Source organism: Rhinoderma darwinii, chromosome 1 (genome assembly GCF_050947455.1).
Source record: "Rhinoderma darwinii isolate aRhiDar2 chromosome 1, aRhiDar2.hap1, whole genome shotgun sequence".
In the NCBI taxonomy this organism is placed as follows: Eukaryota; Metazoa; Chordata; class Amphibia; order Anura; family Rhinodermatidae; genus Rhinoderma; species Rhinoderma darwinii.
In genome coordinates this window covers 638862067-638874990 of record NC_134687.1, presented here as the reverse complement: position 1 = coordinate 638874990, position 12924 = coordinate 638862067, and the positions used below count along the sequence as shown (strand labels likewise).

General features: G+C 41.0%; 1 protein-coding gene across 3 annotated transcripts in view; it reads right to left on the bottom strand.

The window, feature by feature from the left end:
* Positions 1-12924, bottom strand: part of LOC142663708 (uncharacterized) — a 225059-nt gene that overhangs the window by 143092 nt on the left and 69043 nt on the right. For 2 of the 3 annotated variants that reach the window (XM_075842600.1, XM_075842649.1), the window contains exon 9: positions 3533-4612. The exons of the other annotated variant lie outside the window; for it this stretch is intronic. In XM_075842600.1, coding sequence (XP_075698715.1) covers positions 3738-4612 — 875 coding nt within the window. In that variant the 3' untranslated portion in view covers positions 3533-3737. Of the gene's footprint in view, positions 1-3532; positions 4613-12924 lie in introns of those variants that run through there. 3 annotated transcript variants of the gene reach the window in all.

Genomic DNA, 12924 nt, shown 5'->3' with positions numbered 1-12924 from the left:
GGGGTCCGACTGTCAAGACGCCCGCAAATCAGCTTTTTCGAAGGGGGTGCAGTGCTCGTATGAGCACTGCTTCCCCTTCATTCCGGTCACTTGCTCACACTGTCAATGACCTTCAAAACATCTGATTGACCGGGGTCCCGGTAGTCGGACCAAGAGACATCAGCTATTGATGGACTATCCTGAGGATAGGGCATCAATTTTTAGGAACTGAAGAATCCGGGCCCCAGCAGACAGCAATAGCATACTTACCCTCTTCTTCGGCTCCGGCCGCAGCGGAGGTCCTGACTCCACCCAGAGTCAGGATTCTGTGCGCGATGCACGGTGTCGTGACGTCATGCGCGTTGCACAGTGTTGCGAAGTCATGACTTTAAGAGGCGTCAGGAGGGTAAGTGTACTGTCAGTTACTATAGTAACAGGGGCCCGTGTAGTTTACTACATAGGCCTCAGTTACTATAGTAACTCTTTATAGACGTGGTGTGGGGGGCCGTGGGCCCGCTTGGCTTTGGGGCCCGGTTGGAATTGCGACCGCTGCAACCCCTATAGTTACGCCACTGTATGTCTCCACAGCCTTATTTGTGGTAGGTGGTTGAAAGGTACTAGGTGTCCGTAACTCAAAGTCACATCATCTTTATTTGCTTGTGTCACATGAACGGTCCTCATTTCTCCTTGTTCCACACTTGTAAAAATGCCTTTAATCTGATCCTCCTGAAAAAAGCAATCAAACCAAGCTCACATTGAAACCAATCAAATCGTCCCTGAGGGCTGTATAACAGACCTCTATTCAGTAAGTTCAATTCAGTTTCAGATGATTCCACATAAAAGATTCCACCACTAATCCGTTTACTTCCTCATGGTTGCAATGCGACTCCATTCACTTACATGGGTGAAGGAGTCGCAGGGCAACACAGCGATCTTTGGTTGCGTGACAGAAGTCGTGGCCAAAGTCACCATGTAGCCCCAGCCTTATGTTTTTAACTATGGGCATGTCTTATGGTCTGGTGTGTCCTATAGACCGAAAAATATGGTAGAACTATTCTAATAGCTTCTTCTATTAAATCTACAATATTAGATATTCTAGTTTTATTTTTTTTGTAGTGCAAACAATAGAGTTTTCAGGAGGCCAAAAGAACAACAAAGTTATGATTTACCTAGGCTTTGAATATCTCGCTTTCCACATCAATGGAGTGGTGACTTGGAGATGCAGACAGAACCGCTCTACAAAGTGCCATTCAATTATAAAAACAAAATGTGGCAACATAGTTCAAGAACCAAGAGAACATTGTCATGACCAATCTTCCCTCTAAGTCTTGGCAGCTCCTGAGCGGGGCAATTAGGGAGTAGGGCAAGTCTCCATCAATGGCGGGCGATCTGATGACCAAAAGTAAATACCCCCCAGCAAACGCTAATATAGCGTACTAAATAAGAGAAGAAAACTTATTTTAAATTCGTTTTAATCACTTTTTTAACTCCTTCCCGACCGCCCACTGTCTTTTGACGTCAGGCAGTGCATGTGCCTAGTCTAAACAGACGTCTTTTAGCGTCGCTGTAGATCAGGCTGATGAGCGCTTGTGTGAGCGTTCATCCTCTAAGCAGGAGCTGTAACTTACAGCTCCTGATCTTAGAGAAGCCTCCTGAATACAGCTGGGGTCGGAAAACATTCGGACCCCAGTTGTTTAACCCTATGATTGCCGCGGTCCGTGACCGCGGCATGATCAAAGAGAACTCCCCTCTTTGGTCGCATCACCGGGATTCCGGTGATGCGATCAAACACAGGGGAATCCCTCTGCAGTCAGCCTTGTGGACCTACAAAGGACCACAGGACTGTCTGTTCCGTTTGCCTGCTGTTCGGGCACACTATGTGCTGCCCGATCAGCAGCCTGTCTCATAGTGACACAGTGTAATATATTAGTATACAGGAGTATGCTAATACATTACAAGTAAAAAATAAAGTTATAAATAAAGTTATCCCTTAATGGGATTTAAAAAAAAAAAGTAACAAAATAATAAATAAATTAAAAACAATTCCCCAAAAAAGTCATTATTTTGCATAAAATATATTTTATTGCCCCCTACACTAAATAAAAACAAAAAACCTACACATATTAGTTATCTGCACAACCGTAATAACCTGAAGAATTAATCTAACTGGTTATTTATATAAATAGATCAGAAACAGAGTCTAATGCCAAATAATGTGAAGGAATAACAAATCTTTATTGAATACATATAAAAACATACATGTTAAAAAGGTAAATGAGGGGAGAGACTCTACATAGTACACACAGATAAGAACCAGATCCAGGTATATGATATATATTCATCTAGAGACCCTATGTTAGGGACATGTAGCTAGGGTAAAGGGCTATCGAATGTAACATGTGTGGTTGAGTACAGGTTGAAATGTTAAGAACGGATAACAAGAGTAAATTCCTTCTATAGCCAAAAACCTAAACAGTTAGTGACTCAGATAGTCTTACCCATAATGGTCGTCCTGATGGTCTGGATGTCTGTGTGTGGACCCCAACGCGCGTTTCGCGATAATCGCTTCCTCAAGGGGTATGGAGGTGTCTGAATCATGTGTGCATTAAATAGTATACAGTCAGATGTTAATAATTTCAGTGAGTGATTTCTTTCTTCCTTCTTACGATTACGCCTGTAATCTTGAGCTGCTCTTCATTGACTTCAATGAAGAACGGCTCAAATTACGTTGCAAAGAAGTGCCCTGCACTTCTTTGCCGAGGCAGTCAATTTACGCGTCGTAGTTTGACAGCTGTCAAAGACGACGCGTAAATGACAGGTCGTCTGCACAGTACGTCGGCAAACCTATTCAAATGAATGGGCAGATGTTTGCCGACATATTGTAGCCCTATTTTCAGACGTAAAACGAGGCATAATACGCCTCGTTTACGTCTGAAAATAGGTTGTGTGAACCCAGCCTAAGTCAGTCTTCTACTGCTTGTCTGTATGTTCATTACCCTGCACATAAACCAATCACGTTCTCCGAATATTCACAGCGCAACCAATCTGAAAGTTTACAGTGCTTGGGAATAAGTGACTGGGGCAGAAGAGGATGGAGGCGCAGCCTTATATAGTGGATCAAGCGGGTTCCCCAGCAGCATTTTAAAAAAAACAGGATCCTGGCCTGTCCACAGAGTTTAAGGCAGCACAGAGTATTTCAGGAGATGAGCGTGCGGATCTTGTGCGGGGTGGTGACTTGCCAATCATGTGAAGGTGTTATTGAGGACAGGAGTGGAGGAGAGGTAACAGACTGAGAGCTACGTAATGGTAAGAGCAGAGTTCACAGCAGCACAGAATATTTCAGGAGAGGAGCGTGCAGATGTTGAGGAGTGTATGACGCGGACTGGTCACTGATTGGTCAGCGTCATACACATAAACACGCCCAGTTAAAAACACAATACACGCCCAGTTGGACATAACGAAAAAAAAAACGCCCAGTTGTCCATTTCAAAGCTCATTTGCATATATATATATATATATATATATATATATATATATATATAAAATAGCTCATAACTTGGCCAAAAATGATCGTTTAAAAAAACAAAAAAAAAACGTTGCTGTTATCTACATTGCAGCGCCGATCACATGCAATAGGAGATAAGGGTTTGAGAATCTGGTGACAGAGCCTCTCTAAGGGGAGGGGGGGACGGGACCAGGTCTAAGAAGATTTGCTTTTACTGTAAAACTTCTCCCTCATTCTGAACATGAATACGGCTTCAGGTGTGACTTCTCTCATGTTTAACAAGACTTGTTTTTTGTGTAAAACATTTCCCACATTCTGAACATGAATATGGTTTCTCTCCTCTATGACTTCTCTCATGTCTAAGAAGATTTGCTTTATGTGTAAAACATTTCCCACATTCTGAACATGTATATGGTTTCTCTCCTGTGTGAATTCTCCCATGCGTAACAAGATGTGTTTGATCTGTAAAACATTTCCCACATTCTGAACATGAATATGGCTTCTCCCCTGTGTGAATTCTCACATGTTTAACAAGATTTGCTTTATGTCTAACGCATTTCCCACATTCTGAACATGAATATGGCTTCTCCCCTGTGTGAATTCTCACATGTATAACAAGATTTGGTTTATGTCTAAAGCATTTCCCACATTCTGAACATGAATATGGCTTCTCCCCTGTGTGAATTCTCACATGTATAACAAGACTTGCTTTATGTGTAAAGCATTTCCCACATTCTGAACATGAATATGGCATATCTCCTGTATGACATTTCTTATGTCTAACAAGACTTGATTTTCGTGAAAAACTTTTCTCACATTCCAAACATGAGTACGGCTTCTCCGCTGTGTGAATTCTTTGGTGCATAAAATGACCTGAGCTTTTTGTAAACTGTTCACCACATTGAGACCTATTAACCACTTTTAGACCTGCACTTGTGGTAACAATCTGTGATTTGTCAGAAGAAGGTGCCTCAGGAAAATTATATGATGGATCTGTACTGATAAGTCCTGGATGTACTGTAATGGTAATGAGGTTTTCTCCTGAAGACTGCTGCATGATATCTTCATCTTCGGCTTTATAATTTATCGATAACATTGAGTTCCCCTCAGAGTTTTTACTGGAATTTTCTATTAGGATTAAAAATAGATTGAATTAAATAAAGAATTAAAATCACAAACAACAAAGTAGACAAATAACATTTCTATTAGGCTGGTAACAAACATGCAGTTTTCGATGCAGTTTTTTTAAGCTAAAACCAGAAGTTGATCCAGCAGAAAGGAAGAGCATAAGCCATTACTTATGAATCCACAACTGGCTTTGGCTCAAAAAACCAAACCAAGAACCGACATAAAAAAGACATGTGTGATTCCAGCCTAGGATTTTGGTGTACACCCAGTCACCACTATTATAACATAAATTACTTGACTTGATGAAGCTCAAATATTTGAGAAGCAGAACCATGTCTGGCAATCAGGCCTGTCCTCTGCCCACACATTTAGACCTTCACTACCAATTGGACATCAGCATAATACAAAAACTTAAAGCAGATCTGTCAGATATTTATGCTGCGCTTTCGGAAGGCAGCATAAAGTAGCGAGACACGTGGATTTCAGTGATCTGTAACTTAGTCAGTAATGTGCAGTAGTTTAGGAGATTGTACATGATAGCAATAATTGGCTTAAGCTCAATGATATGCATGCTCCCCCGCCCTCCAGCCTATGGGGAGAAATGTGTCAAACAGCGGCTGGAGGGAAGGGGGAGCGTGAATATCATTGGGTTCAAGCACTGCATCACAGGACATGCGTCACAAGTATTTCATGTAAAATCATGGCCACAGTCTATATTTAAGAAGATAATGCACCAGGAGACAAAACACACATCTCAGGCTGAATTTGTGAACATGACAATGAGGTCTGTAGAGCAGAACGTCTGCACAGTCACCAGATTTAAATTTTATAGAACATCTTTAGGATGTAGTGGAGTAGACAGAGTGAGGTTATTAATCTCAATCTGTAATAAAGGTTTTCAGTACCTTTTTGTATCATTCCACTAAGAATTCAGGCTTTTGTAAGGGGAAAGTACTAAAAAGGTGAACCTAATGATATGAAGTGGCCTCTGAGTGCAAGTGGTCATCACGGAAATGTCTTTGTATGTACAATAATTAAATGTGCAATACGAGCTTCCTAATAATCATGGATCGTGAAGTTAAAAAAAAAATAAACACATCTTTATCGCCACTATAAAAGCTTCTTAAAAGACCCTTAAAAGGAGACCAAGCAGAAGACATGTTCCAAAACAGCTATTTAGTGTACAGTATAGCGGAGATCTAAGTGCTTGATATTGCAGCCTAATGTTGTACTACGGAAGTATCCTGAAGACAACATGTTTCCTTGTGACTTGTGTGCAGAGTTGTCATGGGGACCTTGTGTGTTTTCTAATAGTTCCTCAATTCTTGTCCTCAGCGTCATATTAAATATAGAACTAAAAAGGATCTATCTTCTCAGCTGTTATTATTAGGGAATTAGTCATGGTAGAACCCCAAAAAAATAAAAAATCAGCTCCGGGACCCGCACCTATATCGGGAATAGGGATCTCCTAACCTCCGTTTTGGCTGGTGCGGCGGCCGTTTGCACATGCGACCCTCCATCCATTCTGTTCAATGGGAGTTAAAAAAACAGCCATTCAGGCGTAGCTCGGCTGTTTCCGGAACTCCCAATGAACAGAATGGAGAGACCGGCACGCACACTCAACCCGCTCTCTACTAGACCCCATCTGGTTTCTGTGACTAGCGGCAGCCGCAACAGGCGAGATGGGGGTCAGGAGATCCCCGTTCTCCATAAAGGTGCAGTTTCCGAAGCTGGGACCCAAATTTATCAGGCATGTATGGCAAATCCTATGAATATGCCATAAACGTCTATGTTGGGAATAGCCCTTTAACCTTTTCCTGCACAATGACCTACATGTACTCTGTTCCATACATGTGAATACGGTTGTTTCTGTGAATTGATTTCTGCAAGCCTCATTCAGATAAATGGAAAGGTCACAGACGTTTCTGCAACAAATGAGCGTGACCCTTATGCGTCCTTTACAGTTTTTCTTTTCTGCAGTTTATAGTTTGGGCTTGTAAAAAAAGTATTGAATTTTAGGCTGATTTACACGTGTATCTTTCCAGGCTTTTTTCATTCATACTTTTTCAACATGTTTTTTCTGTCATTTTATCATGTCTGGAAGAAAAGCCTAAGGGAAAAAAAAAAAAGCCCCCTGCCCGTTCTTCATAAACCTATGACAGAACCCCTGGAAAGATATCCCATTCGTTGGACAAAAAGTCAGATTATATATAAAAAAAATTTATTAAAAAGAAAAAAAAAAGTCTTTAGGAAAAACTCAGGATGAGAAAATGTTCTGTTATATATCTCTAGATCACACCTTTAACCCCTTCCCCCTGCTTGCATTCTGGGCCCTAATGACCAAGAAATTTTTATAGTTTTTCCATCGTCACATTCGAAGAGCTATAACTTTTTTATTTTTGCATCGACATAGTAGCAGGAGGTGTTGTTTTCCACCATTTTGGGGTACGTATTTATTGATTAACTTTTATTAACTTTATTTTGGGGGGGGGGGGGGGAATAGAAAAAAACCTGACATTTCGCCACTCTTTTTTGCGTCCTGAATCTATGCAGTTTACCGTGTGGTATAAATAACACCAAATCTTTATTCAGCGGGTTGTTACTATTGCAACGATACCAAATTTGTATAGATTTTGTATGTTTTACTACATTTACACAATAAAAACACTTTTATTAAAAAATTATTTGTTTTTGTGTCTCCATATTTTTGGAGACTTTTTTTTTATTGTTCTGCCGATGCAGTTGTATGAGGGTTTTTTTTTTTTTGCGGATCGACTTGTAGTTTTTATTGGTAACATTTTGGAGTAGATGCGACTTTTTGATTACTTTTAATCCCATTTTTTTTAAGTCAGCATTCACAGAAAACAGCAATTTCCATTGTTTTTTATTTAAATTTTTACAGTGTTCACCGTGCGGATTAAATAATCTAATCGCTTTATAGTCCGGGTCGTTACGGACGCGGAGATACCAAATATGTGTAACTTTCTTGCTTTCTTTTGGGTTTTTTTAATAGTAAAGCATTTTGTAAGAGGAAAAAGTGGGTTTTTCATTTTTTTTTAATTAACTTTATTAAACTTTTTTTTTACTAGTCCCACTATGGGACTTTAATATGCGATCCTCCGATCGCTTTTATAATACACTGGAATACTTCTGTATCACAGTATATTACTGCCTGTCCATTTAAAACGGACAGGCATCTGCTAGACCATGCCTCTGGCATGACCTAACAGGCATTTACTACAGGCAGACCCGGGGGCCTTTATTAGGCCCCTGGCTGCCATCGGAGACACAAACACTCGGCGATCTTATTGCCGGGTGTCTGTGGGATGAGAGGGAGCTCCCTCCCTCTCTCTAAAACCACTCAGATGCAGCGCTCGCTATTGAGATCAGAATACGCATCAGAATAAAGCCCACTAATGACCGCCGTGAATAGGCATATTGGCGGTCATTAAGGGGTTAATATTTACAATTAGGGATGCACGATGCATCGAAACCGTGCACCCCCAAACAGTTCGATTCCGTAATTTCATGTATTTCGATACTAAGCTGTGCGGCCGCACAGCTTAGTATAGTAATACATGAATGTATGAGAGCGAGGCTGCGGCTGCGTAATACAGTCATTGCCCCACTCCTGACAAGTGTGCGCCGTCAGGATGATGCGATGTGACCAGCGCTGCACTAACGAGCGGCGGCACTGAAGACAGAACATGGTGGGCACACTACAAAACACCCTACAAGTTCTGTCTTCAGTGCCTGAACCGCCGCTCATTAGTGCAGCGCCGGCCGCATCACCTCATGTTGACCGCGTGCACACTTGTTGTCAAGCGCGGGGCAATAACTGTATTATACAGCCGCAGCCCCGCTCTAACGGTGGAGATCAGAGAAACCTCTTATCTCCGCCGCTATTCCCCTGAATGCTGCGATCAAAGCGGACTGCAGCATTCAGGGGAAAATGAGAAGGGCGGATGCCCCTTGTGTCGCATCACAGGAATCCCTGTGATGCGATTGAGGGACATACCATATATGGGAAGACAGCCCAGGGTCCATTGAACGACCCCAGGGCTGTCTCACCAGACTTCCTGTTGTTAGGGCATACTTAGGTATGTCCTAACAACTGCCTGTGTACTATCCGTACACAGGCTAATGTACTGGCATATAGATATATGCCAGTACATTAAAGTTTCAAAATAAAGTTAAAACATATAGTAATATTAAATTTTAAAAAATACACATACACATTTTTTACAATAAACATTAAAATAAGTCTCAATACATAAAACATACACATTCGGTATTGGCGCGGCCGTAATAACCTGCACAACATTTTTTTGTGTTATTTATGATGCGTTCTTTAACTTATTGTGAGGCACGAGGCGTGATGAATTTAACCTCCATGTGCCTCACATTAATAGTAATTAACCCCATTATGTACCTATCACATTAACCCATTATGACTGAGAAACATGATGGGGATAATTACTAATAATGTGAGGCACATTCAAAATTCATCACACCTTGTGCCTCACATCAGAAAATGGAAGAACTTTTTTTTATTATTACTATTGGAAAAGTATTGTTTTGGTATCGCAATACTACACACAGTATCGGTATTGAAGTCCAAATTCTGGTATCGTGACATCCCCATTTACAATATGCACAAAACATCTGTCCGGATCCTATTTTAATAGTTGGACTATCCATAAAGTTATGAAAAATATAAAGAAATGGGTGGGAAGTGTGTGTAGATCTTTACTACTGAACGCTAGTTCAGAAGCTGTACACGGTAGTGTTTAATGAAGGTGTACTCCATGTAGCAGCCTTACATATCTGATCTAGGGATGTTTAATGCCTGCGATTGCTGACCGCCATCATTCCCCTCTTACCGGCAGCAGCGACCACAGGCCTGTAAACCTCTGCCAGTATCTCCTTTCCCAGAGACGCCGACGCGCTCTGCTCTCTGCCTCCCCCGGACTTTGCACGTAGGGCGCGAACGCTAGTGCATGTTCTTAAAGGGCCAGCACAGGCACCAACAAAAGTGTCCCCATTATTTTAGGAACCCTGCCCATTAGCCCAGGGCCGCAATCAGGAATTTCTGGGCCCAATACAGCCAAGATGTCTGGGACCACCTCCTTTACAGGGGGCGGGCAACGGAAAGTGTGGCAATCACGTTTGTACGTTATACGCATTAACTTATTTTGGAACTGACATTACAGTGAACCAAACCACGGAGCAGTCAGTGACCGGTTAATGCCCTGAATTTTGTTCTTTTTAGCCAAAATGTATCCCATTGTATGGCATACAGTGGGATACGTCGCCCGGGGAATGGCCCTGGGGAAACTGCTGAAATCCAGGTCCATAAATTGACAGTGACGTTAGATGCTTTCCCAGAGCTGAAGCCTTCTACTAGCGCTCTGCCCAGGGACTCTGGCGGTGTTCCTGATGTTCATATACGTAAGCGACGTCAGAAGCTTTGCAAAGCCTGAGTACACAGCCAGAGCGTTGGCAACACTGTGGCCAGGGATTCCGGCCCTGGAGAATTCCCTGACGTCACCTTACATATATGGGCAGTAACGTCAGTAGCTTTGCCAGGGACAAAGTCCACGGGCATAGCACTTGTGATGCTCTGTCTGGGGACTCCAGCATTGGGATGCTCGTGACATCATTGTCCATATAGTGAATTCAGGAGTGGTATACTTTTTTTGTGGAATCTCTCAGGATGGAACAGCAAAGTCTACTACGCTTCCATCCTTCAAAAGAAAGGTATACTGACATAAACCATCCCAACTTAGACTAAAAGGACATAATGGAGCCCTATGAATTATCGTCTACATTATTTATCGTGTACGTTAGATTTCCTGACGTACAAAATAAACGTAGGGCAATAACACGATGTGAAGGGAGCCATAAAGAGGCTCTGTCACCAGATTATAAGTGCCTTATCTCCTACATAATCTGATTGGCGCTGTAATGTAGATAGCAACAGTGTTTTTTATTTTGAAAAACGATCAATTTTGAGCAAGTTATGAACAATTTTAGATTTATGCAAATTAGTTTCTTAATGCCCAACTGGGCGTTTTTAAAATTTTGACCAAGTGGGCTTTGTAAAGAGAAGTGTATGACGCTGACCAATCAGCGTCATACACTTCTCTCCATTTATGTCTATTTGTATTCACAGCACAGTGTGATCTCGCGAGATCACGCTGTGCTGTCACATACACCAACATCCTGGCTGGAGGCAATGTCTATTCACTCTCAAGACACTTCAGTAAAGTTAATGTGGGTGTATGTGACAGCACAGCGTGATCTCGCTGTGAATACAAATGGACATGCATGGAGAGAAGTGTATGACGCTGATTGGTCAGCGTTATACACTCCTCTTTACAATGGCCACTTGGTCAAAAGTTTAAAAAAAAACACCCAGTTGGGCATTAACCCCTTAATGACCGGGCCTGTTTGGACCTTAATGACCAAGCCAGATTTGTTAAATCTGGTATGTCTGACTTTATCAGAGAATAACTCTGCGAAAGTTTTGAATAGTAATTCTGACATTGTTTTTTAGTCACATGCTGTACTTTATTTTAGTCATAAAAGTAGACTGATACGATTTGCGGAAAATTAAAAAATAGAAAAATTGAAGAAATTTTGTAAAAATTATCATTTTTCCCTATTTTTAACTGCAATGTGTCACATATGTACATACATACTGTAAATTTTTTTTTATTAAATATATATTTCCATCTCTTTACTCTATTTTGGCAGCACTTTTGAGCAATTTAGAAGACTTACAAATTTAGTAATAATTTTATAAATTTTGAAGTACATTTGGTTTTCCTGCACCAAGCCAGGTTTTCAGAGGCTCATAGGTGTCAGAATGGTGGAAACCCCCACAAGTGACCCCATTTTGCAAACTACACCCCTTAAGGTATTTATTAAGGGGTGTTGCAAGTATTTTGACTGCACAGTTTTTTTGTAAAAATTCATGCAAAGCAGGCGTAAAAAAATATAAATCACACTTTTTTCATAAAAGTATCACTTTGAAGACCGATTTCTGTGTAAAGCGACCAGAAGAATGAAGAAACACACCCCAAAATCTATCACCCTGTTTCTCCTGTTTTCAAAAATGCCCCCATTGTGACCCTAATGCGTTGCCTGGACACACAGCATGGCCCGAAAGGAAGGGAGTACCAGGACGCTTTCAGAAATATTTTGCTTGAAAATGTTTTAGGCCCCACTGTACATTTGGAGAGGTTTTGAGCTGCCAGAACAATAGAAACTCCCCATAAATGACCCCATTTAGAAAACTAGACCCCTTAAGGTATTTATTAAGGGGTGTTGTAAGTATTTTGACCCCACAGTTTTTTGCTAAATTTAATACATAGCAGGTGAAAAAAAAATTAAACACCACTTTTTTCATAAAAGTATCAGTTTGAAGACCGATTTCTTTGTAAAGCGAACATGAAAATTAAGAAACACACCCCAAAATCTATCACCCGGTTTCTCCTGTTTTCAAAAATACTCCCATTGTTGGCCAAATCTGCTTATTAGACGTGTGGCTGGGCCAAAAAGAGAGGGAGCACCCTTTGGCTATCAGGGCACAATTGAATAAATTCTAGGCCCCATATCATGCATTTAGAGGCATTGAGCTGCCTGAAAAAAAAAAAAAAAAAAACACGCAGAAATGACCCCATTTTAAAAACTAAACCCCTAAAGGTATTCATCTAGTGGTATAGTGAGCTTTGCAAACCTAAAATTTTTTAAAGGAGGAAATAATGGGTATTATTTCACACACTATGGGTATATAATGTTTTCTTCAAATTCTTATTACGTTTCCAGATAAAATAGAGGAGACGTGGTAGAAGGTTATTTTGTTAGAAATATGCCACATTAATAAATTTGTGCGGCATACAAAAGAGAAGTGAAGCCGTGTATTCATAACGGATACATGTTGCTATAGACGTATTTGCCTGTACTTATGACTATGTCTTGCTGAAGAAGCAGTTGTCCCGCATCTGTGCCATTATGATGTCATTGTGGACAGAATTCTGTCCTAATATAAAATCAGAGAGGAAAAAATAAACTGTACTGGAGTGACGGGCAATATCTTCAAACAAATGGAGGAAAATGTATCCAACTACGTTGCAAACTCGAGTCTGTTCACTAGATAGAAGAACACCTGCAGGGCTGTCATGACAAGGTTTTTCTTTTTTTCAGTGACTGGTTGTACAACGTCTCTTTGGCTCCATCAATCCTTATGAGGGACGAATGTGCCAAGTGACGCGGTACACCATAACAGACCCCTGCCCGGCAAGGTA